The sequence below is a fragment of the Perognathus longimembris genome, chromosome 17 (genome assembly GCF_023159225.1).
Source record: "Perognathus longimembris pacificus isolate PPM17 chromosome 17, ASM2315922v1, whole genome shotgun sequence".
Lineage (NCBI taxonomy): Eukaryota > Metazoa > Chordata > Mammalia > Rodentia > Heteromyidae > Perognathus > Perognathus longimembris.
In genome coordinates this window covers 53,710,909-53,724,864 of record NC_063177.1, presented here as the reverse complement: position 1 = coordinate 53,724,864, position 13,956 = coordinate 53,710,909, and the positions used below count along the sequence as shown (strand labels likewise).

General features: G+C 66.4%; 1 protein-coding gene across 4 annotated transcripts; it reads left to right on the top strand.

Moving 5' to 3' along the window:
- The first annotated feature begins 203 nt into the window (after positions 1–203).
- Tmc6 (transmembrane channel like 6) lies at positions 204–12,476 on the top strand. 4 transcript variants are annotated; one of them, XR_007213725.1, is made up of 19 exons: positions 204–573; positions 670–803; positions 912–1,007; positions 1,310–1,468; positions 2,371–2,476; positions 2,577–2,667; positions 2,786–3,052; positions 3,195–3,385; positions 4,246–4,390; positions 5,154–5,309; positions 6,051–6,202; positions 6,291–6,470; positions 7,301–7,390; positions 7,511–7,586; positions 9,437–9,570; positions 9,643–9,841; positions 9,923–10,001; positions 11,492–11,559; positions 12,178–12,229. XR_007213725.1 is itself a non-coding variant. In XM_048365750.1 (19 exons), the coding sequence occupies exons 1-19, from the start codon at positions 431–433 to the stop codon at positions 12,326–12,328; spliced, it is 2,469 nt and encodes an 822-aa protein (XP_048221707.1). In that variant the 5' UTR covers positions 204–430; the 3' UTR covers positions 12,329–12,476. The 4 variants fall into 4 exon arrangements, 3 of the variants coding, with proteins under 3 accessions (XP_048221707.1, XP_048221706.1, XP_048221708.1); XM_048365750.1 differs by having other exon boundaries at positions 2,912–3,052; positions 9,665–9,841; positions 12,178–12,476; XM_048365749.1 differs by having other exon boundaries at positions 9,665–9,841; positions 12,178–12,476.
- Positions 12,477–13,956: the final 1,480 nt, after the last annotated feature.

Below are 13,956 nucleotides of genomic sequence, written 5' to 3'. Positions count from 1 at the left end.
TGTGAGGCCGGGCGAGGCTGGCCGCCGGCCTCCCGCGGCCTCGGGGCGCTCGGCTGGGGCGGGGCTGGGGATCGGGGGACCGAGCCCTCCTCCTCCCCCCCGTGCGGCTCGTGCTGCGCCCGGCCTCCGCACCGGGCTGGTGGCTGGTAGGATGTCCTGCCGGAGCGGGCACTTTGGGGTCACTGAGGGGCCACGGGGAGGTGTCCCTGGGGCCGCACTGGGAACGGGGGCCCGAAAGGGGCCGAGTGTCCTCCGATATCCAGGAAGCAGATGGGGAACCGCGGCCCCACCCCCTTCCTCTTCCTCCTCCCTGCCCCCCCGGGGCCGTCTGGCGGGGAGGTTATTTTGGACCCCTCTCCTGACCCTCGTGTCTCGCCGCGGTGGGGGGGGCGGCGCTGCAGGCTGAGTTCCGCGGGGAGCCAGCGGTTGGATGGTTGCCTGTTTTGTCAGGTGGGCGGTGGGAGGCCCCGGAGGCTGCTCTAGTGCTGCAGACCCCCCCCTGGTGTGGACCGCACGCATGGCCCAGCCGCTCGCCTTAGTCCTCCATGTCCCCGAGACGGAAGGGGACCAAGAGTAAGTGCTCTGGGGCTGGGGGATGCGCCTTCTGGAGAGGCCTGGCTGCCCCGGTGAGCGCCGCAGCCTCGGTTCCCACGCGCGCTCCTCTGGCAGCCGGGAGCCCAGCCCCCACGAGGAGGAGAGCGAGGTGCACGACTCCTTCCACCGGCTCATCCAGGAGCAGAGCCTGCGGGCGGCCGAGGAGGGGCTGGAGCTGCAGCCCGTGGCCAGCACCCCGGGGGACCCAGGTACGCGGGGCCTGCGGGGCTGGCGTGGCGTGGGCAGGCCCCGGGGGCCTCAGTCCCAGCCCAGTGGAGGCAGCGAGATGTTTGGGTGATCCGGCCGTCCTTCCTCAGGCCATGCTCACCAGACCCCCCTGGGGCCCGACGGGGGGCCCGTCTACAGCGCAGCCACACTCCGCGTCCTGGCCAGCATGCCCAGCCGCACCATTGGTAAGTGGGCGCCTTTGCCCTTGTGCCCTCCTTGACCCCGGCACTGGGGCTGCGGTGGGGTGTCCGCCGGGTGCCCGTGCGGGGCAGAGCCGGGCCCACTCAGTCTGCAGCCCGGAGGCCCAGCACAACCCCGGGCCAGCCTCAGTGGCTGCTAACACGGACCGGAGCGCCATCGCCGAGGCGGCACAGGCTCCGGGAGCGCAGGGGACCCGCGGCCTCTGAGGGAGGGCGTGGCAAGGGCCTGGCCCCGCCCCTGCCCGCCCCGCCCCTGCCCGCGCCCCCACAGCCCCCCCCCTCCCCAGGCCGCAGCCGAGGAGCCATCATCTCCCAGTACTACAACCGCACGGTGAGGCAGCGGCACCGGAACAGCCGGCCCTTGCTGGGCAACGTGGCGCGCTCGGCCCACCCCAGCCGCCGCCTCTATGACCTGGAGCTGGACCCTGCGTCCCTGCAGGAGGACGGTGAGTGAGGTCAGGCCCCTGGGCCAGGGGACACTTAGGGACGGGGAGGTGCACGCACCCCACATGCACCCTCCGGTACTGGGGTGGCGGACGCTGGGCGAGGCTCGGGCATGGAGCAGTGGCTGATACCGGTACGAAGCCTGTGCGACAGATAAAGCCAAAGAAGTAGACATACCAGCCACGAGCGCTGATAAAGCCAGCCAGGGAAGGGGCCCCGCACCGGACGCATGCTAAGCCGGGCTGGTGGCTCAAGCCCATAGTCCAAGCTACTTGGGAGGCTGAGCTAGAGGATCAAGGTTTGAGGCTAGCCCCACCCCCTTCCTCAACCGATGACTGGGTGTGTTTGTGTGTTTCTGTCATCCCAAGCACAACGGAAAGCCTCAGATAGGTGAAGCGTATCTAAACACGCGCCTGTGCGGTGCTGGGTAGAGTGCCAGGGTTCAAACACCAACACTGTCAGAGAGCGCGAGCGAGCGTGCGCGAGCGTGCATTCAAGAGTGAGCAAGAACGTGTGGGTGGGAGCCTCCAGCCGGCCTAGCAGGAGGCGTCTGGGCGGCTTCCTGGAGGAAGTGCCTGGAGCAGAGACGTGTACCGAGTCCGGGGCTGGCCTGTCCGGCAGCTCAGCCCGTGGGGGGCCTCCCGTTGGTGGGTGCAGGGGCAGGGAGAAAGCCCCTCCAGGAAATGCTCTGTGTACTCGTTGGTGTGGGCCATATTTCTGCTTGGGGTCATCTCTTATCAGAAAGCCGGGGCAGGACGGCTCGGGTGGGGGGGAGGGAGGGAGGGCAGGGGAGGACAGCAGGGACTCGTGCTAGTCCAGGTGTGGCGGCCCTGCAGGGCAGATGGAGTCTGTGTCCGGTGTCTGTCGCCAGCATAGACCCAACCCCCCTCCCTCCTGTTGGCAGAGAAGCGGAGCCTCCTGGTGAAGGAGCTCCAGGGCCTGTCGGCGGTGCAGCGGGACCACACGCTGCGGGCCATGCCCCTGAGCCTGGCGGAGAAGCGCTGGCTGCGGTAGGTACCCGCCCTTAGCTGCCCAGCCCACCCCCCCCCCCCCCCCGGGCGGCCGAGAGCGGGGTCCTGAGCCCGCCGGGCCCGCCGCCTCTGTCCCCAGAGAGAAGAGCTGGAGCGCGCGGGGGAGGCGGAGGGCCCAGCAGGGCCGCGGGGTCTCGTGCTGGAGCCGGCTATGGTACGCCTGGATCCTGGTAAGAGCCTGGGGGTGTCGGGGGGGGGGGACGCCGGCAGGCAGCGCCTTTGCTGCTGCTGCCGCCCTGCGGGTCCCCAGCCCGGCCTGGCCCCGTCGTCACCCGCCTGTCCCCACAGGCCCTGCACAGCCTGGGGCTGCTGCTGCTCTCCGGCCTGCACCACGGGCGCCCGTGGCACTACGCCTTGAAGCAGATCGGCGGGCAGTTCGGCTCCAGCGTGCTCTCCTACTTCCTCTTCCTCAAGACCCTGCTGGCCTTCAACGCCCTGCTGCTGCTGCCGCTGCTGGCCTTCACCGTGGGCGTGCAGGCCGCCTTCCCCCCCGCCCCGCCGGACCCCCCGGGCCCCGCCGCCTCCTGCACGGGGCTGGAGCTCCTCACCGGCGGGGTGCGGGACCCCAGCTCCCCCAGCCTCAAGCCCAGGGCCCCCGGGCAGTGCCTCCCACCGTCGGCGGACCCTTTGTTTCCAGAGAGCCCCGGGCGGGTCTGGGTGGGGAGGGGAGCCCCTGACTCGCCCGGCCTCCTCGCAGGGCTGCTTTACCCACACCGTCATGTACTACGGCTACTACAGTAACGCCACGCTGAGCCAGCCGTGCGCCCCGGCCCAGGACGGCAGCCCCTGCGGCCCCCGGGCGGGCGGCCTGCCCTACAGCATGCCCTTGGCCTACCTCTTCACCATAGGGGCCGCCTTCTTCATCACCTGCATCACGCTGGTGTACAGGTAACCGTCCTCCCGCGTGACGCTCTGGCTCTGAGCACCATCCCTCCATCCGTTGCCGTGTCTGTCAAGCTGTCCACCCACCCACCCACCCACATACCCCTCCACCCATTGCCCTATCATCTATGCATCCATCCATTCGCCCCACACTGCCTCTCATCCTTTTACCCGTCCATCCACTCCATCCATCCGCCCTTCTGTCCACCTAGCATTCATCCGTCTGTCCCTTCCATCACCCTTCCGTCTATGCACTGTCCATCCACTCACCTACCTGACCCCGCATCTATTTCCATCTACCGCCATCCACACACCCGTCTCCCTGCCCATCCATGCCTCCGTCTGCCTGTCCGTCCGCTTATTACTCACCCACCAGTCTATTTATTTGTGTACCACGTCAACCCATCCGTCCATTTATCCATCTCTTCAGCCGCCCATTCCCACCCCCCTCCCCCCTCCCCCGCATTCTTCCACCCACACGCATCCGTTTACCCTTTTAACGGTCCGCCCGACAGGTGTGTTGTGACACACCTGCTGTCTGGACAGGAAGGTACTGGGAGCATACTGCCGTCCCAGAGGAACTTGCTTCCCCTGGGAGAGGACAGCGCAGGGAACAGGGCCCGTGTGTGAGGAGAGCGTGGGGGGGGGGGCTCTGTGCGCGCCCCCTCTGCTGTGTTGTCTTCGCGGGGGCCCTCACCCTGCCCGCTGGGCGGGGAAGGCCTGCTCTCGGCCGGGGCTGCTCTGGAGCGGCCAGTGTCCACCGCGGGAGGCCGAGGGCCCGGGCCGTGGGGTGGGAGGCCGCAGGGCGTCCGGCCTGGCTCCTTCCGTAGCGTTGGTGTCCTTCCGTCCCGCTTCCCTCTCTCCAGCATGTCCCGTTCCTTTGGGGAGAGCTACCGAGTGGGCAGTACCAAGGGCATCCACGCCCTCACGGTCTTCTGCTCCTGGGACTATAAAGTGACCCAGAAGTGGGCCGCCCGTGTCCAGCAGGACGGCATCCGCACCCAGCTGAAGGTGAGCGGGGCGCCGCCGGCTCCTCCTGGGACAGGAGCCTGCGGGGAGCCTCTGACGGGGCTCCGGCGGGGAGCTGGTGGAGGGCACGGGGGAGTCGCCCGCGCGCCCTGGGGGAGCCCCGCTGTCTGCGGTAGTAGGTGTTGGGGTGTGGCCTGTGAGGAGGATGGAGGTGGCCCCGGGGCCTCTCGTCCTGAGGCCCTTGGCTGGGGCTGCCTGTCCCCTCTCTGGTCACGAGTCACGGGGCGGCCACCCTAGCTTCAGGGGGGAGGAGTACAAAAGGAACACGCACAGAGGTCAAGTTATTTTTTTCTTTTTCTATTCTCCCCCAGTGCTGGGACTTGAACTCAGGGCCTGGGCACCGTTCCCTGGCTTCTTTTGCTCAAAGCTAGCGCTCTGCCACTTGAGCCACAGCGCCGCTCTCCACTTTTTCTGAGTCGTTCATCGGCAATGAGAATCTCCCGAACTTCCCTGCCTGGGCTGGCTTTGAACCTTGGTCCTCTGACCGCAGCCTCCCGAGTAGCTGGGATGGCGGGCGTGAGCCGCGGGTGCCCGCCTCCCGGTTCCGTTCCTAAGAGGCCTGGCCTGGCGGGAGCCCTGGGCTCCCCCAGACCCCCACCCCGGGCTCCCCCGCCGCTGTGGCCGGCACGCGTCGGGGCCCGGTCCAGGGGCTGGCTGCACCGTGCACCCTGCAGCCGGCAGCGGCCCGGTCCCCAGCCCGTGCCGTGGCAGCGGGGGGTGACGATGGGCCCTTCCGTCCCTACAGGAGCTGCTGGCCGAGTGGCGGCAGAGCCGCAGCCCGCGGCGCGCGTGCGGCCGAGCGTGGCGGGGGCTCGTGCTGGGGCTGGTGTGGCTGCTGTGTCTGGGGGCCACGCTGGGCTGTGCCGTGGCTGTGCTCGCCTTCTCCGAGGTCACCATGCAGGTGCGGGAGCCCCGCCCTGCCCCTCTCCCCCTCCCCCCGCCCCCCTCCGTTGCGGGAGGGGGGGGGCCCTGCCTGTTTTCATTTGAGTCCGGCGCTCTTCCTGTGTGGTTTGACCTGACCCGGGAGCGCTCAGTGTGTTCGCGTCAGGTGCTGACAGGCTCCCGCCCACAGGCTGCGGCCTCCTGTTCCTGTTGGGGGTGTTTCCTTCTCCTCTCTCGTGTGTGTGTGTGTGTGTGTGTGTGTGTGTGTGTGTGTGTGTGTGTGTCCCGAGCTTCTTGCTCAGGGCTGGTGTTGTGTGGAATTGGGGGCATGAGCGGAACGCATGAGCAAGCCTGAGTCCTGGTCTTGGATGAACGAAGGCCCGTGCCGCACCCCCCGAGCCGTACCCCGCTTATGGCATTTTGGTGGTTCACTGGAGATAAGAGTCTCACTAAGTTTCCTGCCTGGGCTGGCTTTGAACCAGGACCCTCAGATCTCAGCCTCCTGAGTAGCTAGGATTCCAGTGGTGAGCCAGCTTTGTGCGTGTCCGTGTGCGTGCCCGTCGTGAGTTCTGAACTCAGGGTCTGGGCGCTGTCCCTGAGCTTTTTTTTGTTCAAGGCTGGTGCTCTACCGCTTGAGCCACAGCCCCACTTCCAGCTTTTTTCTGGCTCACTGGAGATGAGCGTAGCCGGGATGACGGGTGGGAGCACCGGCGCCTGGCGCGGTGGGTGCTGAGACGCGGTCCTCCCGCCGTCCTTGCAGAGCCCTGTGACGGGCAGCCAGGAGGCTCGGCTGCTCGCCCTGCCCCTGGTGGCCAGCCTCCTCAACCTGGGGGCCCCCTACCTGTTCCGGGGTCTTGCCACCTTGGAACGGCACGAGTCCCCGGTACTGCAGGTGTACGTGGCCATCTGCAGGTGGGTGCCGGGGCGCGGGGGTGGTGTGGGGCTCCCTCCCGCACCCCGGCCCCCCTCCCTCAGCCTCGGCGGCCTCCTCCCCGCGCAGGAACCTTCTCCTCAAGATGGCCGTCCTGGCCGTTCTCTGCTACCACTGGCTGGGCCGCAGGGCGGCCGCGCTGCAGGGCCGCTGCTGGGAGGACTTTGTGGGCCAGGAGCTGTACCGCTTCACCGTGATGGATTTCTTCTTCACACTGCTCGACACGCTGTTTGGGGAGCTGGTGTGGAGGTGAGGGGCTCCTCCCACCCCCTGCGCCCCCTCTCCGGTCCTCTGGGCACCCGGCTGGGCTGGGCCCCCCTCAGCTGCACCTGTGAAGGCGTTAGCCAAGCACACAGGGGCAGGAAGCGCCGCTGCCGACTGGAAAGGAAATGAGGGTTCCATGGCTCATCTGGAGGAACCCAGGATGAGAGAGGGGGGCGGGCACTGTGTGTGGGTTCCCGGGCTCTGTGTGTGGGTTCCCGGGCTCTGTGGGGGGGCTCCCGGGCTGGGAGGGTTTTTCATTCTCTTGCGTTCTCCTTGCGCATACATGAATTGAGTAACAGGTAGAACGTCAGGCATCGCAGGCGAGTTCCGTGCCACTGAGCCGCAACCCAGCCTTTGGCATTTTGACATGGCGCTGGCTGTGTAGCTCAGGCTGGCCTTGAACTTGCAAGGCCTAGGCGTGCTAGGGAAGACGTGCCGGCTTGGGCCCGCCCTCATGGTGCTATGGGGCGAGTGGAGGTGAGCTGGAGCTTGTTACGTGGCCCAGGTGGACTCTGAACTTTCCATCCCTGAGTGTTGGGGAAAGAGTGCGATTTTCAAAAATCGTTAGTACTGAGGCTTGAACCCTGAGCCTTGTGCTCTTGCTCATGGCTGGTGCTCTGCCACTTGAATCAAGCCTCCAGTCTGGCGTTGCACCGGGTGTTTCGGAGGTGCATGGGCTCGCCTGATGGCTCTTGACCTCCTGACACGGCCCGGGGAGGGCTGGCGTCACCTTGCGGTGCTGGGGCTGGGGGCCGCCCGGCCAGCAAGGCTCCGCCCACCACGGCTCCGCCCACCACGGCTCCTCCTCGGCCCAGGCTCATCTCGGAGAAGAAGCTCAACCGGAAGCCCGAGTTTGACATTGCACGGAATGTTCTGGATCTCATATATGGGCAAACTCTGATCTGGTGAGGATGCCCCACCCACTTCTTTCCGCCCCTTGGCTGGTGCCCCTGTCCTCTTGGGGTCCCCGCTGGAGGGAGGGCTCGGGCGGCTGGGAGGCGGAGCTGACCGGCTGTGGCCCCTAGGCTGGGCGTCCTCTTCTCCCCGCTCCTGCCGGCCGTGCAGATCCTCAGATTGCTGCTCCTCTTCTACGTCAAGAAGGTGACTCTTGGCCTGGTGCCCTGGCTGGGGTGGGTGGTGCGGTCTGGGGGCCTGGCAGCCCCTTCTTCACTGGGCTTGGGGCCCGCTGGCTCCCAGCTTCCATGCAGCGGTTCCCAGGTCTCGCGTGGTGCAGGGACGGGACTGGGGGCGTCCACTTGTCAGCTGTCCTGGCTTAGGCTGAGAAGCAGGGCCCTTGGTTCCTGGCCGGGTCCTGTCGCCCCAGCTGCACAGGTGCTCTTGTGGTGGAGGCAGAGGTGTCTGTACTGGGCCGTGTGGTGTAGACCGTCATTCAATGCAGGTGGCTTCTGGCATGGGCCCTTGGGCCTCAGTCTCCCTTCTGGGAATGAAACAGTTGGCACAGTGACTTTTTTCTTGCCAGTCCTGGGGCTTGGACTCAGGGCCTGAGCACTGTCCCTGGCTTCTTTTTGCTCAAGGCTAGCACTCTGCCACCTGAGCCACAGTGCCACTTCTGGCCATTTTCTATATATGTGGTGCTGGGGAATCGAACCCAGGGCTTCATGTATACAAGGCAAGCTCTCTAGCCACTAGGCCATATCCCCAGCCCGTGGCACAGTGACCCTTTCCAGACTTGGAGTCAGATTCTGTGAGAGCCTCCGGCGCATGCTTCCACGGCCCGTGGTGGGAGGGGACTGGGTCTCGATCCTTTCCTAGGCTCCAGCTCAGTGCTGCTCCCTCCCCTGCCCTCCGGAGGCCCAGAGGGGTGTGTGTCATGGAGGGGTGTGTGTGTCATGGAGGGGTGTGTGTGTCATGGAGGGGTGTGTGTCATGGAGGGGTGTGTGTGTCATGGAGGTGTGTGTGTCATGGAGGTGCGTGTGTCATGGAGGTGTGTCATGGAGGTGTGTGGGTCATGGAGGGGCACATGTGGAGGCGTGTGTCGTGGTGTGTCATGGAGGGGTGTGTGTCATGGAGGCGTGTGTGTCATGGAGGGGTGTGTGTCATGGAGGGGTGTGTGTCATGGAGGTGTGTGTGTCATGGAGGGGTGTGTGTGTCATGGAGGTGTGTGTGTCATGGAGGTGTGTGTGTCATGGAGGAGGTGTGTCATGGAGGAGGGGTGTGTGTGTCATGGAGGTGTGTGTGTCACGGAGGGGTGTGTGTGTCACGGAGGGTGCGTGTGTCACGGAGGGGTGCGTGTGTGTCATGGAGGTGTGTGTGTCATGGAGGGGTGTGTGTCATGGAGGTGTGTGTCATGGAGGAGGTGTGTCATGGAGGAGGGGTGTGTGTGTCATGGAGGTGTGTGTCACGGAGGGGTGTGTGTGTCACGGAGGGTGCGTGTGTCACGGAGGGGTGCGTGTGTGTCATGGAGGTGTGTGTGTCATGGAGGTGTGTGTCACGGAGGTGCGTGTGTCATGGAGGGGTGTGTGTGTGTCACGGAGGGTGCGTGTGTCATGGAGGAGGGGTGTGTGTGTCACGGAGGGTGCGTGTGTCACGGAGCGTGCATGTGTCACGGAGGGGTGTGTGTGTCACGGAGGGGTGTGTGTGTCACGGAGGGGTGTGTCACGGAGGGTGTGTGTGTCACGGAGGGTGCGTGTGTCATGGAGGAGGGGGTGTGTGTCACGGAGGAGGGGGGTGTGTGTCACGGAGGAGGGGGGTGTGTGTCACGGAGGGGTGTGTCACGGAGGGTGTGTGTGTCACGGAGGGTGCGTGTGTCATGGAGGAGGGGGGTGTGTGTCACGGAGGGTGCGTGTGTCACGGAGGGTGCGTGTGTCACGGAGGGTGCGTGTGTCATGGAGGAGGGGGGTGTGTGTCACGGAGCGTGCGTGTGTCACGGAGCGTGCATGTGTCACGGAGGGTGTGTGTGTGGCACGCGCGAGCTCCCTCTTCGTCCCCAGGCCAGCCTGATGGCCAACTGCCAGGCTCCGCGGCGCGCGTGGCTGGCGGCGCGCATGCGCACCGTGTTCCTCACGCTGCTCTGCTTCCCCGCCTTCCTGGGCGCCGCCGTCTTCCTCTCCTACGCCGTCTGGCAGTGAGTGGCCGCGTTCCCTGCGGGGCTGGGGGTGGGGCGCGTGGGTGAGGGGGACGGGAGGGCGGTCGGCAGCGTTCTCGGCCCTTCCCCCCAGGGTGAAGCCCTCCGGCTCCTGCGGCCCGTTCCGGACGCTCAACACCATGTACGAGGCGGGCACGGCGTGGGTGCACCGCCTGGAGCAGGCGGGCCCCGGGGCCTCCTGGCTGCCCTGGCTGCACCAGCACCTGGTGGAGAACCCCCTCTTCACCTTCCTGGTGTCGGCGCTGCTGCTGTGGGTGCCGCTGGTGGGGTCCCGGGGGACGGCGGGGGGGGGGGGGCCTGGCCTGCCAGCCTGACGGCCCGTGTCCCGCAGGGCGGTCATCTACCTCAACATCCAGGTGGTGAAGGGCCAGCGGGAGGTCATCTGCCTGCTCAAGGAGCAGATCCGCAATGTGAGTCCCCCCCCCCCACGCTGGGGGGCGCTCACCGCGCAGGGTCGCCACGCCCCTCATCAGGCTCCGGGCAGCCTGGCTTCGGGCTGTGTGGCCCCCAAGTCTTAGGTGTAACCCCATGGTGGGCCCAGATGACCTGCGAGGATCCTGAGGACCCTGGGCCTCATTGGACAGGGTGGGGGAGGTTGACGGAGAGCCAGGATTTGAACCTTTCTTTAGTACTGGAGTTTGAGCGCAGCCTGTGTTTGTTAGGCAGGCGCCCTACCACCAACCGGGCCAAACTCCCAGCCCTTTATTCTTTTCTTGGTCACGGGGCTCGGGCTCGGGTGCTGTCCCTGGGCTCTTGAGATCAAGGCCAGTGTTCTAGCTCTTCGAGTCAGCACCACTTCCGGTGTTCTGGTGGCTCATTGGAGATCACAGTCTCATGGACTTTCCTGCCTGGGGTGGCTTTGAACTGCGACCCTCAGTTTCTGGAGTAGCTAGGATTCCAAGTGTGGGTAGAGATTGATTCTGCCCTGCAGGCATGGCTCCCTGCTGGGACGAGGGTGGGGACCCGGGGGCCTCACCCAGGAGCGGAGCTGCGCCTGCCCCTCGTCTGCCCCTGGTCAGGGGGAGCTGGGTGCCCATCCCGGCGCCTGCTGGGCCACCTGTGCCATGCCTCGATGGCACAGCTGTCTTCCCTGGGGACAGCGGCGTGGCCCTGCGGTAGCTCCAGGCACTGAGAGCAGAGCCGCTGGGCCGAGCAGGTTCTGCCGGCACACCCCGTGCCCAGGGACGGCACCGTCCGCCGTCTGAGGGCCCCCGTGGCATCTTGGTAACGCGAGCGGCCGAGGCGGCCCCGTGGCTGGGCTGTCCCAGCAGGCTTCGGGGCCGTGGCTCCTGCCCTGGTCCCTGGCCGTAGGCGGCCTGGCTCCGGGCGTGCGGCCTTCGGAGTCGGTCGGCGTCGGCGTGCACCTGGTTCTGTGCCGAATGCTTGGCGCGCGCGTGCCTCGTGCTCTCCGTAGAGCGCCGTGGGCTGTGCCGCTCCCCTGGGGACAGTGGAGGGGGAGGAGGAGGGGGAGGGAGGAAGGAGAGGAGGGGGCTCCTTTGTCTTAGCCAGTTTGTGGTGGTTTGCTGTGGCAGCCACAAGCCCCTCGCACAAGCTCCGTGACCTGTACTATGCAGTCCCCTTTTCAGACGGTGGCACTGAGGCCAGAAGACAGGTCATCTGCCTAAGGCAGAGCTAGCAGTCCGGGGCCATCTTGACCTTCGGTGTGCTGGCTCTGGGGCCCTCCCTTACCGTGCGGCTGACTACCACATTTTCCTCATCACGTTTTCCTTTGCCCCTTGGGCAGCAGGAAGCTGAGATCCACACACATGCCCATTTCTTGACTTTTGGTGAGGTCAACTCTGCTTAAGCTCCCGTCATGCAGTGTGGGCCAGGCCGGCTTTGTGGGGACCGCCCGATGGCCCACCTCCGTTCACACACCCCTTGTGTTCTGCCTTTCTAGGAGGGGGAGGACAAAGTCTTCTTGATCAACAAGCTCCACTCCGTGTATGAGAAGAGCAAGAGGAGCAGGTGAGGCAGCGGCGGGGGGGGGGGGGGGGTAGCATCTTCCCCAGGTGCTGGGCAGGACAGGTTAGGGAGGAGAGCCCAGCCTCCACCCCAGATCATGTGGTGCTCCTGGGAGCCCTCCTGGGCTCCTGGTCCTCCCAGGCCTCTCCTCTGCAACAAGGCCCTGCGGCAAAGCCGGGCTTTGGCTGAAGGTTGGCTCGGCCGGGCCTCCAAACCTGTGTCGTCCTGCAGCCTGGGGCACGGGGACACAGTGGCACATAGGCCTGGTCCCCGCCCCGCCCTGCCCTGCTGTGTTTGCGCGTTAGGCCGTTCCCTGGACTGGGGCTGCGCCGGCCTGCGCCTCGAGGAGGCACGGGGCGTCCTCAGGCCTCGCGCGCCCCTCAGGAGCAGCAGACGCTGGCGTGCTCATGCGGTCCTCACTGTCACCAATGCTTCCGCATTGCGCCCCTGCTGGGCCTGGGCCTCAGTTTCTCCACGTAGGCGAGGGGTTGGGACCCCCAGATCCCGCGGCTGGTGCATGTGAGGGGGGTCCTTGTGCCCCACTCTTGGCCAACACACGGGGAGCGGGGTCTGGCATCCCAGCTCTGCTCTGCCACGTGGCCCCACTTCCCCTTCCTGCAGGGTCGGCGGGAGCCAGGGGGCCGCCGCGTCGCCTGCCCAGCTGGCGGATGGAGAGGATGCTTGGGGGGGCAGTGAAAGGCAGTGCCAGCTTGCCTGGCACCCCCACTCAGCCCCCGACGCCACGGCCCTGCAGGCGCCAGCGCGGACTTGACCCCAGGCCGGTGCCCTGCAGGCCCCACAGGCAGCAGGTGGAGAAGCCCGCCTGCCTTCCGGGAATGGCGGCCGAGCTGAAGGGGGGGGTGGGGAGGGGAGAGTGGGCTCTATTTATTCCTGATTAAACCAGTTTTGCACACAGTGCGTCAGGAGATTGGGCCCATCGCCTGGGCCGCACCGTGCTCAGAGCCCCGCGCCGAGCCCTTGGCCGCACTGTCCTAGTCACCGTAGAGTGGTGCCCAGGGCGGAGTCGGGCACCGGCGGGCGGGAGGGGCACAGGGAGTGGGCACCGGGAAGAGGGGACAGCCTGTGTTCACAGCCCTCATGCCAAGTCCGTGCCAGTGGCCAGGGAGCCACCGAGTGGGTACACGGGGCAGTAGGGGCAGTGGGGACGGAGCCGCCGTTCCCCCCGCTGGGCCTGTGCTTACCTGGCTGCCCCCGCTCGAGGGACGCTGTGTTCTCCACATGTCCAGGGCACTGGCCGACAGGAGCCCCGGGCTCCCCCGCCCCCCCCCCCCGGGCCTGCTGCGTGGTCATGCGGCCCGGTGTTGGGCACTTGCGGCCGTGTCCTGGCACGAGTGCCGGGGAGAGCAGCTCAGTGGCTCTCAAGTGTGCAGCCAGCCAGGGTCTGGCCACACCCATCGCATTCCCACGTCGCTCGGGTGGCCGTGGCAATGGGCCACCGCTGGCCTCAGGCCCATACTTGACTTGCTTGCCCAGTTAGTGTTTTACCACTCGAGCACTACCTATAGCCTGGCATCTCGCCTATTCGTCGGAGAAGTCTTGTGGACGTTCCTGCCCAGGGTGGCTTTAAACTGTCACCTTCCACGTCTCAGACTCTTGAATAGTGAGGACGACAGGTGTGAGCCACCAGCGCTGCCGTCAGCATCTTCCCCTCCCCCCCTTTTTTTCTCGGTCCGAGGGCTTGACCTTGGCCTGGGTGCTGTTTAACTTTTGAACCACAGTTCCGCTTGCAGTTTTCTACGGGTTGATTGGAGAGGAGTCCCCAGGACTTTGGCCCAGGCTGGCTTTGAACCCCCATGCTCAGATCTTGGCCTCCTGAGGAGCCAGGACGACCGGTGTGAGCCACCGCACCCGGCCTGCACCACTTTTGATTGACAAGTGATTCCGCCAGGAGCCAGACCTCAGCAGAGGGTGGAACGGACTCCGCGCGGGATGTCAGCCTTGTGTCCACAGGGCTGGGATTCACACTGGCATCGAGGTGGTTGGGAAGGGACGCGGGGATGTGGTACGGCGTGCGGCTGGCCTGGATCGTGCAGGTGGTGTCCTCCAGTCAGCTGCAGGCTGTGCGGGCGGCGACGTTTCTGGAGAGGGGCTTCTGCCTGCACCTGGCCGGCTCCGCCCCTGCCCGGGTCTGCATCCTGCCCGCTGTGCGGGGCAGACAATCCAGCTCTGAGTTCTGTTCTCTGCACCTCCCTGAGGTTCTTCCTCGGCGCGGCGTGGGCTTGGATCTCTCTCCCTTTGGGCACACTCTTGACTTTGGCTGTGCCTTCTTGGGGTTCTGCATGAGCGAGGGCAGGTGCCCCGGTGTCCTGCTGGCTCTCCCTGTGTGCGGGGCAGCGGGCCCGGCGTGCTTTCCTCGCTGCCAGTGCCCGCTGGGGCCGC

Excerpts from the sequence above, each read along its gene's own strand:
- Tmc6 (XM_048365749.1), top strand. The coding sequence starts at position 431 with ATGGTTGCCTGTTTTGTCAGGTGGGCGGTGGGAGGCCCCGGAGGCTGC. Across the intron at positions 7,587-9,436 it reads TCCTCTTCTACGTCAAGAAG|GCCAGCCTGATGGCCAACTG; the intron begins GTGACTCTTGGC and ends CTTCGTCCCCAG. Across the intron at positions 9,571-9,664 it reads CTCTCCTACGCCGTCTGGCA|GGTGAAGCCCTCCGGCTCCT; the intron begins GTGAGTGGCCGC and ends CCTTCCCCCCAG.